This window comes from Eretmochelys imbricata, chromosome 3 (genome assembly GCF_965152235.1).
Source record: "Eretmochelys imbricata isolate rEreImb1 chromosome 3, rEreImb1.hap1, whole genome shotgun sequence".
Lineage (NCBI taxonomy): Eukaryota > Metazoa > Chordata > Testudines > Cheloniidae > Eretmochelys > Eretmochelys imbricata.
This window is the reverse complement of record NC_135574.1, coordinates 174,213,661-174,229,528: the sequence shown is the minus strand read 5'-3', so window position 1 is coordinate 174,229,528 and position 15,868 is coordinate 174,213,661. Positions and strand designations below refer to the sequence as shown.

The 15,868-nt window shown below is 36.7% G+C and overlaps 1 protein-coding gene across 6 annotated transcripts in view; it reads left to right on the top strand.

Moving 5' to 3' along the window:
* The window catches only part of SRBD1 (S1 RNA binding domain 1), a 229,834-nt gene extending 214,209 nt beyond the window's left edge, over nucleotides 1-15,625 (top strand). For all 6 annotated transcript variants that reach the window (XM_077813865.1, XM_077813859.1, XM_077813861.1 and 3 more), the window contains 2 exons: nucleotides 8,383-8,567; nucleotides 14,626-15,625. In XM_077813865.1, the coding sequence (XP_077669991.1) occupies nucleotides 8,383-8,567; nucleotides 14,626-14,915 (475 nt within the window). In that variant the 3' untranslated portion in view covers nucleotides 14,916-15,625. The remainder of the gene's footprint in view (nucleotides 1-8,382; nucleotides 8,568-14,625) is intronic.
* Nucleotides 15,626-15,868: the final 243 nt, after the last annotated feature.

The window sequence follows — 15,868 nt, the reverse complement described above, 5'->3', positions numbered from 1 at the left end:
CAGCTAAAATTTTTGAAGGAAAAAGATTGGGAGTTTTGGTCCAGCTAAAGTAGTTGTTGTGGTTGTGCTTTTTGAATAATTAATAACCACTAATCAACTACATGACTGAAACTTATTATCTATTTATTATCATACATAATGCTCTTGGATTCTAGAAATACATGTATTAACAATACTGTATTTACATGGTAATTGCTCTATGTCATGTAGTTATCCTTGATATCTTATTAGGTGAAAGAGCGGTAATTATAAGTGTCAAAAATGTAACTACAGTGTATTAGTGAACTACCTACAGTACGGTATAATAACTATACCAGTAGTTATCTATTTCAGTTAACAGTTATTTCTCAGATACATAGTAAATTATCTTAATGTTTAGTTATTACATATCTATAGCCATATAAATGTTAGGGCTGTCAATGAATTGCAGTTAACTCACGTGATTAACTCAAAAAAATTAATCGCAATTAAAAAAAATTAATCATGGTTAATCGCAGTTTTAATCGCACTCTTAAACAATAGAATATCAATTGAAATGTATTAACTATTTTGGATGTTTTTCTACATTTGCATATATATTCTGTGTTGAAGTTGAAATCAAAGTGTATATTATTTTTGATTATAAATATTTGCACTGTAAAAATGATAAACAAAAGAAATTACATTTTTCAATTCAACTCATACAAGTACTGTAATGCAATCTCTGTTGTGAAAGTGTAACTTACAAATGTAAGATTTTTTTGTTTGTTACATAACTGCACTCAAAACCAAAACAATGTAAAACTTCAGATCCTATAAGTCCACTCAGTACTACTTCTTGTTCAGCCAGTCGCTAAGAACAAGATTGTTTACATTTACAGGAGATAATTCTGCCCTCTTCTTATTTACAGTGTCACCAGAAAGTGAGAACAGGCATTTGCTTGGCACTTTTGTAGCTGGCATTGCAAGATATTTATGTGCCATATAAGCTAAACATTCATATGCCCCTTCATATTTCAGCCTCCATTCCAGAGGACATGCTTCCATGCTGAAGATGCTTGTTTAAAAAAAAAAATGTGTTAATTAAATTTGTGACTGAGCTCCTTGGGGCAGACTTGTATGTCCCCTGCTCTGTTTTACCTGCATTCTGCCATATATTTCATGTTATAGTGGTCTCCGATGATGACCCAGCACATGTTGTTCATTTTAAGAACACTTTCACTGCAGCTTTCACAAAACGCAAAGAAGGTACCAATGTGAGATTTCTTAAGATAACTACAGCACTCGACCCAAGGTTTAAGAATCTGAAGTGCCTTCCAAAATCTGAGAGGGCTGAGGTGTGGAGCATGCTTTCAGAAGTCTTAAAAGAGCAACACTCCAATGCGGAACCTACAGAACACGAACCACCAAAAAGATAATCAACCTTCTGCTGGTGGCATCTGACCCAGATGATGAAAATGAACATGCGTCAGTCCGCTCTGCTTTGGATCATTATCAAGCAGAACCCATCGTCAGCATGGAAGCATGTCCTCTGGAATGGTGGCTGAAGCATGAAGGGATATATGAATCTTTAGCACAGCTGGCAAGTAAATATCTTGCGACGCCAGCTCCAACAGGGCCATGAGAATGCCTGTTCTCGCTTTCAGGTGAAGTAAACAAGAAGAAGGCAGCATTATCTCCTGCAAATGTAAACAAACTTGTTTGTCTGAGCGATTGGCTGAACAAGAAGTAGGATTGACTGGACTTGCTGGCTCTAAAGTTTTATATTGTTTTATTTTAGAATGGAGTTATTTTTTGTACATAATTCTACATTTGTAAGTTCAACTTTCATGGTAAAGAGATTACACTATAGTCCTTGTATTAGGTGAATTGAAAAATACTATTACTCTTGGTTTTTTTACAGTGCAAATACTTTTAATCAGAAGAAAATATAAAGTGAGCACTGTACACTTTGTATTCTGTGTTGTATTTGAAAATATAGAAAACATCCAAAAATATTTAAATAATTGTATTCTTCTATTGTTTAACAGTGCAATTAATCGCTTTAATCGCTTGACAGCCCTAATAAATCTATAGATATAAATATCAAGACCTGTTAAATATTCATACAAGTGTATTTGTCTAACCCATTTATATATTTTCATATATATTTGGAAATTAATTTTGGACTCAGCAACCAACTTCGCTTAGAGTAGTACACAAATACTACATGACATTTATATAATCCAATTCAGTAGTTGAGATATTGAGGATTTATATTGTTGTGTTGTTTTTTAGCAACTCTACAAAAATCTTTAATTTGCTTTATAAATTAAAAATGCATTTTTTTACCTGAAACTATTACTAAATATTTATAACTGTTTGGTCCATATCGTTTAACTGTTGTTTGGTACTGGCAAATATATACATTCTATCTAACTTTGCACATGCTAATACAAAGTTTTGTTTTAGAAGTGATAGTGTTGCATCACCATTAATTCATATGTGCACTATGACCAGATTTAATGGGATATCGTGTTGCTTTCATGTAATGAACCCAGTATTCTCAGCTCTTAAGTCGTGTTGCTGGAAATGATAACATAAAACAGAATGACTGTGACTAAAACCCTTATGTAGCTTTAAGAACTACTGTTTCTTCTTGTTTAAAAATAGTTTTTAAATGCACTGCAACTCTCCGTTGGAAATAATTGTTGCTTTTTCTAATGATCTTTGCATTCTGTTCAAAAATTTGCGTTTTCTTTAAGCACTGCAAGGTCTGTGTTATAATTTTATGCAGATGTGTATGTTAAAAGAACATGATGTGCTTATTTGTTACATCTATGCTACATTTTTACTTGATCTGAGTAAGGTGGATGAAATTATGTATTAAATAAAAACATCAGTGACTTAGCCATGACTATTTTCTGCATGTTCTGTCACATCCCAAAGGCTGCTGTAGAAATGAAAGCTTGCTGTAGAACTTGGAGTCGTATGCGCTAACCTCCTGCAGTTTTGATTTTTTTTTTTTTTAAACAAGATTCTGGTAGCTTTACCTCAGTTGACATTCCTTTATATGAAAAGGATTCATCATTAACTCAAACATTCAGTATCTGAGGACAGGAAGGCAATATGTCCTACTTTATAAGATTGATCAAAGTTATGAAGAATCTCACCTTTTGCATATCAATTTTTGTGGAACTTTTTAAACATTATTGGATTTTTAGAGAGAGATGATAGCTGCTGCTAAACTATATCAACTACTAATTAGAACTTGTTACTTTACTCATGCATACACAAGAAAATACTTAGAGGAGGGGAGATTTGTTTATTATGGGGTCTATAATTTGCTTTCTTGCAGCACTGGAACTGTCAATTACAAACTTGTTAAAATTATGATTTCAAAGATCGTATCGTCCAGATTAAGTGTTTAACATAACTAAAACCATAGTAAGGGAAGTTGCTTGTCACACAGACTATTCTTATTTTTTCTAACCATATCATAATCTTTCTTTTCTGACTATAGCTTTTCTGACCTTGCAGTAACCCTAAGAAAGTTTTCTAAATAAGAGAGCATTTAACTTTGTTCTTAAGCAATGACATTTAAAAATATTGATGATCAATACAATGCATTACTGCTGAGCGAGAGCTTTGTCCTTTATATTGATTTTTGTTCAAAATGCCCTCAAAGCACACATGCTTGAGTGAAAAATGATATATGAAATATATAACCAGATTAAATAGTCTCTTTTTAAAAATTACATCTGTAATTACGATAATCACTAGGTAATATCTTTACATGGAAATATTTTAGCATCTAGTTTCTCATCAGGACCTAAAGGATTGAGAATCTCTAAAATAAGAATTTTATTGTTTCTATTGAAGGTGCTTATATTTTTTGGTGTTGGGCATTTTTATAATACTGCGGAGATTCTAGTTTTGTCATAGCTGTCAGTATTATGAGCTGTTAATGAAAGGAATTTAGGCAAAGACAAGTTTCTCTGAAAAGACCCCCAGTTCAGGAATGTACTGAAGCAGATGTGTAACTTTAAGAACATGAATATCTCTATCTAAGTCAGTGGTAAGTCTCATGCTTAAAGTTAGGCATCTGCTTAAGTACCTTCCTAAACTGGAACCAAATTGCTGTTCATCACCTTAACTGTATTAAATTATTCAGGTAACTATGATTGGTAATTTAGGACCTGACTCCTACCATCGTCACTCATATGAGTAAGCCTTATTCATTCAAGTAGTCCATTATCTTCAACGGGATTCCAAAACCGAAAATTACTTGTGTGAATAAAGATTTAAGGATCAGGCTCCTGGTCTTACTCAGAGTCCTATTTCTTACTAACTGTTTTTCTTCCCCAAAATCTGCACACAATACTGTACATCCTGATTACATTATCTACACATTTGAAAGATCTGAACATAATTTTTTGTACATCTGTGAACGTTCCATGTGGTTACATTTATTAACAGTGAAATGTACCCTGTTATCGATTTACAATATAAATGCACTTCTATGAAATTCTAATGGTGAAAAAATGTTACTTGAAGGTACTCAGGCTGAATTTCCATTTGTGGTAAAATAAAGCCAAGTGCACGAATGTCAGCAGACTTGTTTATAGGTCTGCTTTGTGAAGCATATATTATTTAGAACGTTGAGTCAGGAGGCTGGCTGTTTGTAGGGATTGTCATGTTACATCTGCCATGTCAGTCAAAGCTCAGGCAGCTGTTGCCTGCCACTGGTGTTCTGGTGTGGCATTGTCCATCTTTCAGCACTTAACAGTCAGCAGCTCTCTCTCAGCTGTGCTGTGCAGAGCACACTGCGCAGACCTACATAAATTTTCAGTATTGTCTATACAGCCCCATTAATGTTCTTTGCAGGTAGAGGGAGAATAGTACATGTCCTTTATCATCTTAGTAGAGCTGCTTCTTTTGGATAACAATTACAATCTGTTTATGGTAATATGCTTACGTGAACAACAATAATGATGTTGATAAAAATTGCATTTGCTTTGTTACTTTACTTTGTTATCCAACCAGTTAAAATGCTTAAGAAATAGTAAAGCAACACCAAAAGTTGAAATCTGTTCAGTTAAAAAAAATTAATGAGGATTCAGGGGCCAATGCCTGTCACTGAATTCTTGTGCTGGTTTTAGTGGGTTTTTAGCCACATTTTCAAATTTATTTTTTTTGTAATGCTTTTCTCTCCCTTGTTACTGTGTGAAAGAGCCACAATAAGAGGGGAAGCTGATTGACACTGACTACAGGCAGGACACTGTGAAATTGACTATACTCAAAGGAAAAAATAACCTGAAAAATAGAGAAAATAACTTTATCTAATAATTTTCAGATGTTATAATCTTAGGTTTTACTTAAATCTAGAAAAAAAACATTTAAGATTATAATTTATAAACCTACCATATCCCTTTGCTTAAGCTACCTCTATGAGGTAGGGGACATTATCCACATTTCAGCTGAGAGAGAGACACTGGCTGAATTGACCATGTCACATAGTAAATCAGTAGAAGAATTGGGAATAGAATTCATCAATCTTGATTCCCTGTTCTGGGGAGTTCTGGCCTCATTAAAGTCAATGGGAGTTTAGCCACTGACTTCAACTAGGCCATTTTACCTTTATTAATATTCCTTTGTTTTCATTTTCTGAAAAAGAAAAGAAGTCGCTCCCAAGATTAATATCAGTTTAAGATTTGCAACATTGTATAGTAATTAGATTGGCATATATTTATCTCTTCAACCCCCCTCTGAAAATGGTGTAGCTATACCATGAGCACAAAAGCATGCAGTAATGGCAATTGAACAGAGGACACATTCAGTTGCATCATTAGAAGTGCAGTGTCTTTGGTTTCAAGGGAGGAAGTCAGTGATTCACACATTAGCTTATCTTAATGGCAGAAAACTAGACATAACATACAAAGATAGGCCACGTAAGAGGAGGGCTATCCATTATATTGTCAGGTAGACCCCCTCAGGTAGAAGAAATATAATACTTCATGCTGAACAAAATACTTATCTCAATTGTGCCTTTAAGGCACAGCCCTGCATTGGGAGCAAAGTGGAGGTGTACAGCTGCAGGGGAGTGCCAGAATGCATTGTCCCAGAGATACAGGAAGAAAGACAAGATGCAAGGGATGTGGTTTAATTAGGCCACAACTTTATTAACTTAATTCATCTGGGAACTATATGGCAATAATTCATACAGTGCTGGTCATGATTCCATCCTTAATCTTTTCTACCTATTGTAGGACTGCCATCAGTCCCCCCACCCTCCACAGCTGGTCCCTGGCACCCGCACCTTGTTAAGGGGCTGGGGAAAGGCGATTGTCTTCTCACTGTACCAGATGTTAGGAGCCCAAACCTGTTCCCCAGCTTCTTTAGGGTATGCCTTTCCCTAACTTCACTTCCAGTTCCTATGGAATAAGTACCAGCACTGAACACCTGCTAAGTTGTGACAACTAAAACGTTGCTTCCTGACTTACCCCAAGGTCCCTGAGCTGCTGTGTGGAAGGCCAAAAAAAACCCCACCCCAACCATCCAGCCCTGGTCAATCTGGCAGTGGGGGGAAAATTCCTTTCCAGTCCCAAAAAAGGTGACTACCACTATGCCAGCAGCAGACCAAAAACTGCAGGGATAGGTGGTGCTCATCTGGGTGTGAGGGGAGACAGAGTTTATATACCTTCTCACAGGTGTTCAGGGTCAGTGGCTTACCTGAGCCATACCGGCCTGCCCACCAGCTCAGGTGATGCCTTCCCATCCAGCTCCAAAGGGGAATGGAACCATTAAAAGAGCCACTACCTTTCTTTTCCCTTCCAGTCCAGACAACCCACACCACCACCAGTTACCTTGTCTTGGGGCTGTGGGGGTGGAATGCATCCTGCAGTTCCCTGTTGTGCAGGGGATGTGTGGGTTACTACACCACTTTGTGGAGTGCAGCATATTTCCATTCTTCCCCCATCCTATGTGCAGGTTCTGTTCTACAGGCTGGTGCAGAGGTGTGGGATAGGGCCACGAACCCTGCGGGGGGAGAGTGGAGGGAGCAGACCCCTGTGATTCCTAGAGCACAAGGACTGCAGTTGTGCCTGGCTGCTATGGAGAACATGCAAGAGCAGAGGAAGTCTTCATGTTCCTTCCAATTGCCCTACTGTGCACCTTCATGAAGGACAGGCATAATCAAACCCCATGTGAATACTGAACGAGTAGAGAGTTCTCTTTGGTGAAAAAAGTCTATTTACAGAACACCAAGACTAAGCAATTAAGAGGCATCTGTGGTGAACAGCTTTAAGAAAAGGACTGATAGCTTCATTTAATAAACATAATATTGCATTGTTTTTCATAATAGAAAAAGTATTTAAAGACCGCTCGTTTTGAATTTCTCATCCTTTTATTGATATTGAGGATATTTAGCCATTGTCACTGCTAAAATAAATGTTTGTAAGACACAGCATAAAAATGTATGCTTTGTTTGTGAGCATATTCTTCAGCTAATTTCCTTCAGTATCTAGGCGTATAAACTAACAATGCTCTTGTGCATTGTGTATGTCTCTACTATAGAATTCAAAACCCAAGAACTATGGTCAGGGTGTTTATATCTTTATTGAATATAATATATTTACTTTCAGTTTTAAATAATTAAGCCAACATATGCAGTTTCTTGATTTGGTGGACTAAGAAATACATCAGTCAAATAGTGACCCTTGTGTGACTTTATTCTGTTAGTATCTGAACACTTAATTATAATTGGCCAACTTTTATGTGTAGCTTATGGACGACAGATTATTTTGTAAAGCTTTTTCATCCTCTTCTTTAAATTACGAAATTCAGAACCAGAGAAGATTCTTTGTACTTCTGTAAGATTTGCAAATATTATCTTATCTTCACTGTATTTTCATTTTAATTGAATTAATTAAAAGTCACATTAAAAGAATTACAAAATGATGAAATTTTTACTTTTTGATGGAATGTTCATGGTAAGTTGCATTTTTTTCTGTAAATATTTAATTAATTTTGGGATAAAATCATCATGAATATAGGAAATCCTTTTGGAAATAATAGGGTTCATGGATAGCAAGTCCTAAAGTTAAGCCTGAGAAGCGGATTCTATTCTGAACCTTCTATTCAGTCCTTCATATCCTTCAGAAAAAGTTATTTTAGACTCAAACTTCACATGCTTGGCCTCAGTGTGAAGGTGAATGGAGAAGTGCAGAATGTTTGAGTTATGCTAAGGTGAAAGAGAGAAGCTTTTTTTACTGTTACTTTTTAAAAACAAGATGTTTTTGTGCATGTAAGAGCTCAAAAATAGTTTGAACTTTAAACTTGGCAAGATTTCAATCCTCACTGAGGACTATATAAATATCTCTTATGATCTTACAGGTTATTGTCTATTTTGTTTTAATTCTCAAGGTTTTTAACTTTCATTGGAGGAAATCCAAATGATATAGGAAAACCTGATATGCAACAAAAAGTAAATGCTGTAATTCAAAAAGAAGGAATAGAAGGAGCAGCAAAAACACTAAATACAACAGTACATACACTGCAAATAATCATTGATGGTCTGACTCAACCGGAAGGCTTTGATTTCCGAACAGGTAAAAACTGAATGCCTTGCTTTATAAAGGTAGTTTTGTTGTAGTCCGGAATTTAGAATGTTCTGGGTTTCATTTTTAAACTACATGTTTTCTAAACTGGCAGTAGATTTAGTGGATGTGTAGGTCAGCTGACTCCCTCCCTTTATCCTGTCGAACAGAGAAGAATGTACTACAGCATGCAGTCAGTCAGATAGTATTTGCTGGCTCGGTAATTAAGGAGTGTGAATCCTGTCTTAAATCATGACCTTCTGAGCCATCGGAAGGTGGGCTGCAAGGCTTTTAACAGATAAGACAGTTGTAATATGTTGACTACACTGATTAAATCTACTGATGGCTATTGTGGGAGAAGCATGAGACGACTAAAAACACTAGTAATAAAGATCTATGGAATAGTAATGTAAGATTCTGATTTATTGGAAGTTTGGGTCACACACTCCTCGAAGAAAAGTTTTATTGGGGTACATGGCTCATGACTCACACTGGTTAGATCTTCATAGCATTGCAAAACAGTTTAGGGTGCGGGAGAGTGAGGAGGGCGTAGGAGAGGAGGGGGATATATCAGGAGGTACAGTTGTTCAAAGAACCTTACAGTGGATATGCTCTATCCTCTCACAATTGCAAGAGATAAAGGTAGGCAAGAAAAATACAGGCATGTAATAATAAATAGTAGACTGATGCTTAAAGAGAAAAATACATTTCCACTCTCTCAACCTTCATTGTTTTGCTTCATTGCTTCATTATAGTTATTTATAAATGCAGCCCACTAATGATTCTGGAAACCCATTTCCTATCATGTAGTAATTTAATTCTAGACCTCTAATGTCTAATTTTCAGTGAAATGGATTATCTAGCAATAAACATAAAAATACATTGTGTTAGTCAACACCAAAATAAATGACCGTTCTTAATGCAAACTTTCAAATTTGAATGTACTAGTGGTAGTATAATGGCGGAAGATTTTTGGAACAATCTGTTGTAGACAATGCCTATGCCTGGAAACTGTGCTAGTAGCAATCGTGCTCAGAAATGGTTTTCTTAATACAGACAGGGATTTTGTTTGTTTTGGACTGAACTAACCCATTGTTAAAATGTTTTGAACTGAATTAGCCTATTGTTAAAAATGTATGCCTTAAGAACATAAGAATGGCCATACTGGGTCACACAGGTGGTCCATCAAGCCTAGTATCCTGTCTTCTGACAATAGCGGATGCGTCACAAGGAATGAGCAGAATAGGGCAATTTATCAAGTGATCCATCCCCTGTCCTACGCTCCCAGCTTCTGGCAGTAAGCTGTTTAGGGACACATGGGGAGCATGTGCTTGTGTTTCTGACCATCTTGACTAATAGCCATTGATGGACCTATCCTTCATGAACTTACCTAAATTTTTTTAACCCAGTTATTCTTTTAGGTTTCACAGCATCCCATGGCAATCAATTTCACAGGTTGACTGTGCGTTGTGTGAAAAAGTACTTCCTATTGATTTCATTGAGTGACCCTTGGTTCTTGTGTTATGTGAAGGGTATATAACACTTCCCTATTCTCTTTATCTACACCATTTATGATTTTACAGACCTCTATCACATCCCCCCTTAGTCGTCTCTTTTCTAAGTTGAACAGTCCCCGTTTTTTTAACTTCTTCTCATACAGAAGCTGTTCCATTTCCTTAATAATTTTTGTTGTCCTTTTCTGTACTTTTTCCAATTCTAACCTATCTTTTTTTGAGATGGAGCGACCAGAACTGCATTCAGTATTCAAGGTGTGGGCGTAACATGGATTTATATAGTGGCATTATGATATTTTCTGTCTTATTATCTATCCCTTTCCTAATGGTTCCTAACCTTCTATTAGCTTTTTTGACTGTCACTGCATATTGAGCAGATGTTTTCAGAGAACTATTCATGATGACACCAAGATCTCTTTCTTGAATGGTAAAAGCTAATTTAGACCTCAACATTTTGTATATATACTTGGGATTATGTTTTCCAATGTGCATTACTTTCAATTTTTAACATTGAACTTAATCTGCTGTTTTGTTGCACAGTCACCCAGTTTTATGAGATCCTTTTGTAACTCTTTGCAGTCAGCTTTGGACTTAATTATTTTGAGTAGTTTTGTATCATTTGCAAACTTTGCCTTCTCACTGTTTACCCCTTGTACCAGATTATTTATCAATATGTTGAACAGCACCAGTCCCAGTACAGATCCTTGGGGAAATCCACTCTTTACCTCTCGCCACTGTGAAAACTGACCATTTATTCCTACCCTTGTTTACTATCTTTTAACCAGTTACTGTTCCATGAGAGGACCTTCCCTTTTATCCCATGACAACTTACTCTGCTTAAAAGCCTTTGGTGAGGGAGCTTGTCAAAGGCTTTCGGATAGTCCAAGCACACTATTTCCACTGGATCACCCTTGCCCACAAGTTTGTTGACCTCAAAAAATTCTGCTATATTAGTGAGGCATGAATTTCCTTTACAAAAGCTATGTTCACTCTTCCCCAAAATATTGCGTTCATCTATGTGTCTGATAATTCTGTTCTACATTTTCAACTAATTTGCCTGGTACTGAAGTTAGGCTTAGTGATCCGTAATTACCAGGATTGCCTCTGGAGCCTTTTGTAAAAATCAGCCTTACATTAGCTATCTGACAGTCACCTGGTCCTGGAGGCTTGCTACTGTTTAATTTTGCTCCCCATGTAGGTACTTATAGACAGTGATCAAGTCACGCCTTAAGCTTCTCTTTGTTAAGCTAAATAAACTGAGCTCCTTGAGTCTTGCACTATGAGACATGTTTTCTAATCCTTCTCATTGCTCTTCCCTGAATTCTCTCCAATTTATCAACATCCTTTTTGAGTTGTGGGTGCCAGAACGGGACACAATATTCCAGAAATGGTCACACCAGTGGCAAATGTAGAGGTAAAATAAGCTATCTGCTCCTTCTCAAGATTCCCCTTATTATGCATTGAAGGATTGCATTTGCCCTTTTGACCACAGCATCACACTAGGAGTTCATGTTCAGTTGATTATCCATTATGATCCCCAAATCTTTTTCAGAGTCACTGCTTCCCAGGATAGAATTCCCTGTCTTGTAAGTATGGCCAGTATTCCTAGATGTATATATTTACATTTAGCCATATTAAAAGGCTGGATTGCTAGTGCCAGTTTACCAAGCAATTCAGATTTCTCTGTGTCAGTGAGCTGTCCTCTTCACTATTCACCATTCTCCCAATTTTTATGTCATCAGCAAACTATCTGTGATGATTTTGTTTTCTTCCAGATCATTAACAAAAATGTTAAACAGTATGGGGCCAACAACCAATCCCTATGGGACGCCACTAGAAACGTACCCGTTAATTGATTATTCCCTGTTTAAAGTTACATTTTGAGATCTATCTGTTAACCATTTTTAATCCATTTAATATGTGCCATGTTAATTTTTTATCTTTCTAGTTTTTTTAATAAAAATGTCATGCAATACCAAATCAAACGCTTTACAGAAGTTTAAGTATATGACATCAATACTATTATCTTTATCTACCAAACTTGTAATCCCATCAGAAAAGATCACATTAATTTGACTGAATCTGTTTTCCATAAACCATTGTTGATTCATTAACTTCATCACCCTCCTTTAATACCTGATTAATCAAGTCCCATATCCGTCTCTCCATTATCTTGCCTGGGATCAATGTCAGACTGAGAGGCCTATAATTACCCAGATCATCCCGTTTGCCCTTTTTAAATATTAGCACAACATTAGCTTTCTTAAAGTCTTCTGGAACTTCCCTATTGTTCAAAGTCTTTTTGAAAATCAATATTTACAGTCCAGGTTGCTCCTCAGCCAGCTCTTTTAAAATTCTTGGATGCAAGGTATCTGGACCTGCTGATTTAAAAATGTCTCACTTCAGTATCTACTGTTTAACATCCTCCTGAGAGGCTACTGGAATGGAAAGAGTGTTAAATGATATAACTACATCATTTATTTCTTTTCTGCATTATTATTAATACTCCTACCATTTCCATTTAATAATGGATCAGCAACATTGTTAGGATTCCTTTTGTTCCTGATATACATTAAAAACTCCTTCTTTTTTTCCTTACCTCTGCTGGCCATAGATTTCTCCTTGTCTCTCTGCTTCCTTAATCAATTTTCAACAATTCCTAGCTTCTGATTTATATTCATTACTATTAACTTCCCCTTTCCTCAGTTTGTTATATCTTGTTCCTTGTAGTTTAGTTTTCTAAAGTGCTCCCCTCAGTTTGAATTGAAATACTCTGTTGTTGGCTGCTTAATGCTCCTCAATGAGTTTAATGGACTGTGAAACAGGAAAAACTATTTGGGGATGGGAACTAGAAAGATGATTTAAAAAATATCTATTTTTAAATGTTCTAGTAACCAAGGTACTCCCCGGGGAGTAAATCTCAGAGTTTTGCACAAAGGAGCTAACTTAGAGCAGCAGTTAAATGGCTGTTCAGGTAACAGTGGACAATCTGCAGACCTGGGTCATGCCAGGCTGGAACAAAAAGCAGCTTTTTAAACATTAAATGGTTCCCATGGCTTCTCCCAATCTCATCCCTGCCAGTGACCTGAGCAGCTATTTAGTTTCTTTTTGCATTGAAATACCTCTGCGCAGTGTAATATTACAAAAGGATTAACTGATTTGGAGTCAAGTAATTAGGTGCATTCCTTCAGTGGAAACTTCAATGTCATTCAGGGTCTACTGATGCCACCACCAATCTGGGTAATACCTTAGGGCCTGATCCAAATGCACTGCAGTGCACAGACTCCCATTCAGTGAGCTTTGGCTTTAGGCCTTGAACTCGTGTTTTATTTTTTAAAAGACAAAGGGGAAAACAAGTTAAAATCCCAGTCTAACTTTTGTGAAATTTAGAATCTCTCTGGTAAATTGAGTATATTACTTCTGCTAAACTAACAAGCTTAGTGCATCAGGAAGAGGAAAGACAGCTGTAGGGGAGGGCAGAAGGGCAGGTATCAAGGCTGGCACAAAAGGAAAGAGGTTTTGGTGAGGGATCAACAATTGAGAAGTAAGTAATAGGAGAAAAAAAAGTCCTATCCATTCCCACATACTCTACTATATAGGCTTGAATACCAACATTGTGCATTTAAAAGTATATGTGTTTGCTTCTCCACTCTCATCAGTGCAAATGAGGAGTGACTCCCTTGAAGTTAGTGGAATTACACTGATGTCAAACTGGTATAAATGAGTAGAGAGCATATAGGGCCATCTCTGAGGCATGGGGGTATGAATAAGCTATTTGAGTGACTTTCCTTTTGCTTAGTGGTATCACCAGACTACCTCAACTGAGTACTCACTTTACTATGTACAATTATGTACACTAAAATATAACCGTGTGTATGATTATAAATCTGTGCTAAGAATCACCTGTAAGAGAAAACCCTTCTCCCAAGCAAATGCTTACAGGGCTTTCAGTACACTATGTAGCCATTAGTTAAAAACCCTATCAGGCAATCAATTTTTGTTGGTCTCTTGCGGTAGCCTCTTGCCATAGGTTTCACTATACCTGGTTCTCCATATAGTATAAACTGTTTTAAGTGACCAGCCAAGGGGTTAGCAAAATAGAAGAAAATCCATTGCCTGGTAGAGGTGATGCTTATATGAAAGCCAAATGAAAATGTATTGGAAATCCTGGAGCTACTTTCAGTTACCTTTGAGACTAATTTCAGAGTAACAGCCATGTTAGTCTGTATTCCCAAAAAGAAAAGGAGTACTTGTGGCACCTTAGAGACTAACCAATTTATTTGAGCATAAGCTTTCGTGAGCTACAGCTCACTTCATCGGATGCTCACGAAAACTTATGCTCTAATAAATTGGTTAGTCTCTAAGATGCCACAAGTCCGCCTTTTCTTTTTACGGATACAGACTAACACAGCTGCTACTCTGAAAACTTTCAGTTAGTTTCCGAAAGTAGGAGGCTGCCTATTAGAGGTGATCCACAGCACAAGTTTAATTGTACTGTTGTCTTTCCAGTATCTTATTTCAGAAACTTGATTTTCATCTCTTGTTTTTTATGACAGATTTTGAGAAACCTGATTTCAAGAGAAGCATAGTTTGTCTTGAAGACTTGAGCATTGGCACTGTTCTGACTGGAAAAGTAGAGAACGCTACTCTCTTTGGAGTTTTTGTTGATATTGGTGTTGGTAAGTCAGGATTGATTCCAATTCGGAACATAACAGAAACAAAACTTTCTAAAGCCAAGAAGAGAAGAAGTCTTGGGTTGGGCCCTGGAGAAAGAGTGGAAGTTAAAGTACTCAATATTGATATCCCTCGATCAAGGATAACGTTGGACCTTCTTCGTGTTTTATGAGTTTTTCACCTCTGATAAGACTTTTATTTCTTTTTAAAAGGTTAAATGTTGTCACCAAGATTCTAAAGGTTGCAGTTCAAGCATTTACTGAGTATACTGGAAATGAAGGATTAATTCAACTTTTGAAATCTTCAGTTTCACTTTTTAATTCCAGAAGCTTTTCCAGAACTCTGTAAGCTCCCTCCCCTTAACAGTCACTTTTACACCGGCCCTGAAGTGGCTTTCACTCTCTTCTTAGGACAAACACCTTCTTTTTGCAGAATAAGTGATTTCTCAATGCGCTGCCAGACAGATCTCTACCTGTTTTCTCCTGTGCAAGATTTGCTCTCTCAATCCACCTTTGGTCTGTGCTGCTCCAACAGACTCAGCCATGTTCTTTCATACATAAAAACACCACTTGATTGGTCTGTTTCCATGCTGTTTTCTTAAGGAGGCTTAAAAGTGGACCTTTGTGGTAGCTAAAATAGAAGCTTAAAAATGCCCTCTGCTTAGACTAAAATCTGCATATAATGGTAATAGTATTATTGGATCCGAAATTTGCTGTTTTTATTTGAGCTACCGTGTAAAGTTGTTGGTTTTTTTTATTATTGCTCGGGCAATTATTATATTAATTAACACAGTGAGGTACCTCTAATTTGCTCAAAAAGTTGCAAAAGCATTTTGGTTTACTTTTTTATGTACCTGTACATAATAAAAATCTTTCTGACCTATTTTTTTCAGTATACTGATTACATAAACTATCCTCACAATCCCAGGGCAATCCCTGTCCCTTCCCAACAGCCACTGTTTGTGCACTGACAACATTCCGCTCTAGGAAGAATAATTGTGAGGAAGCGCTTGTCAGAGCATCATGTCACTTAATTATAATTGTTTTTTCACTAGCTGAAGCTTCGGATGATAATGTCAGCAGAAGCTATGGGAATAGAGCAGGGGTCTCAAACATGTGGCCCGTG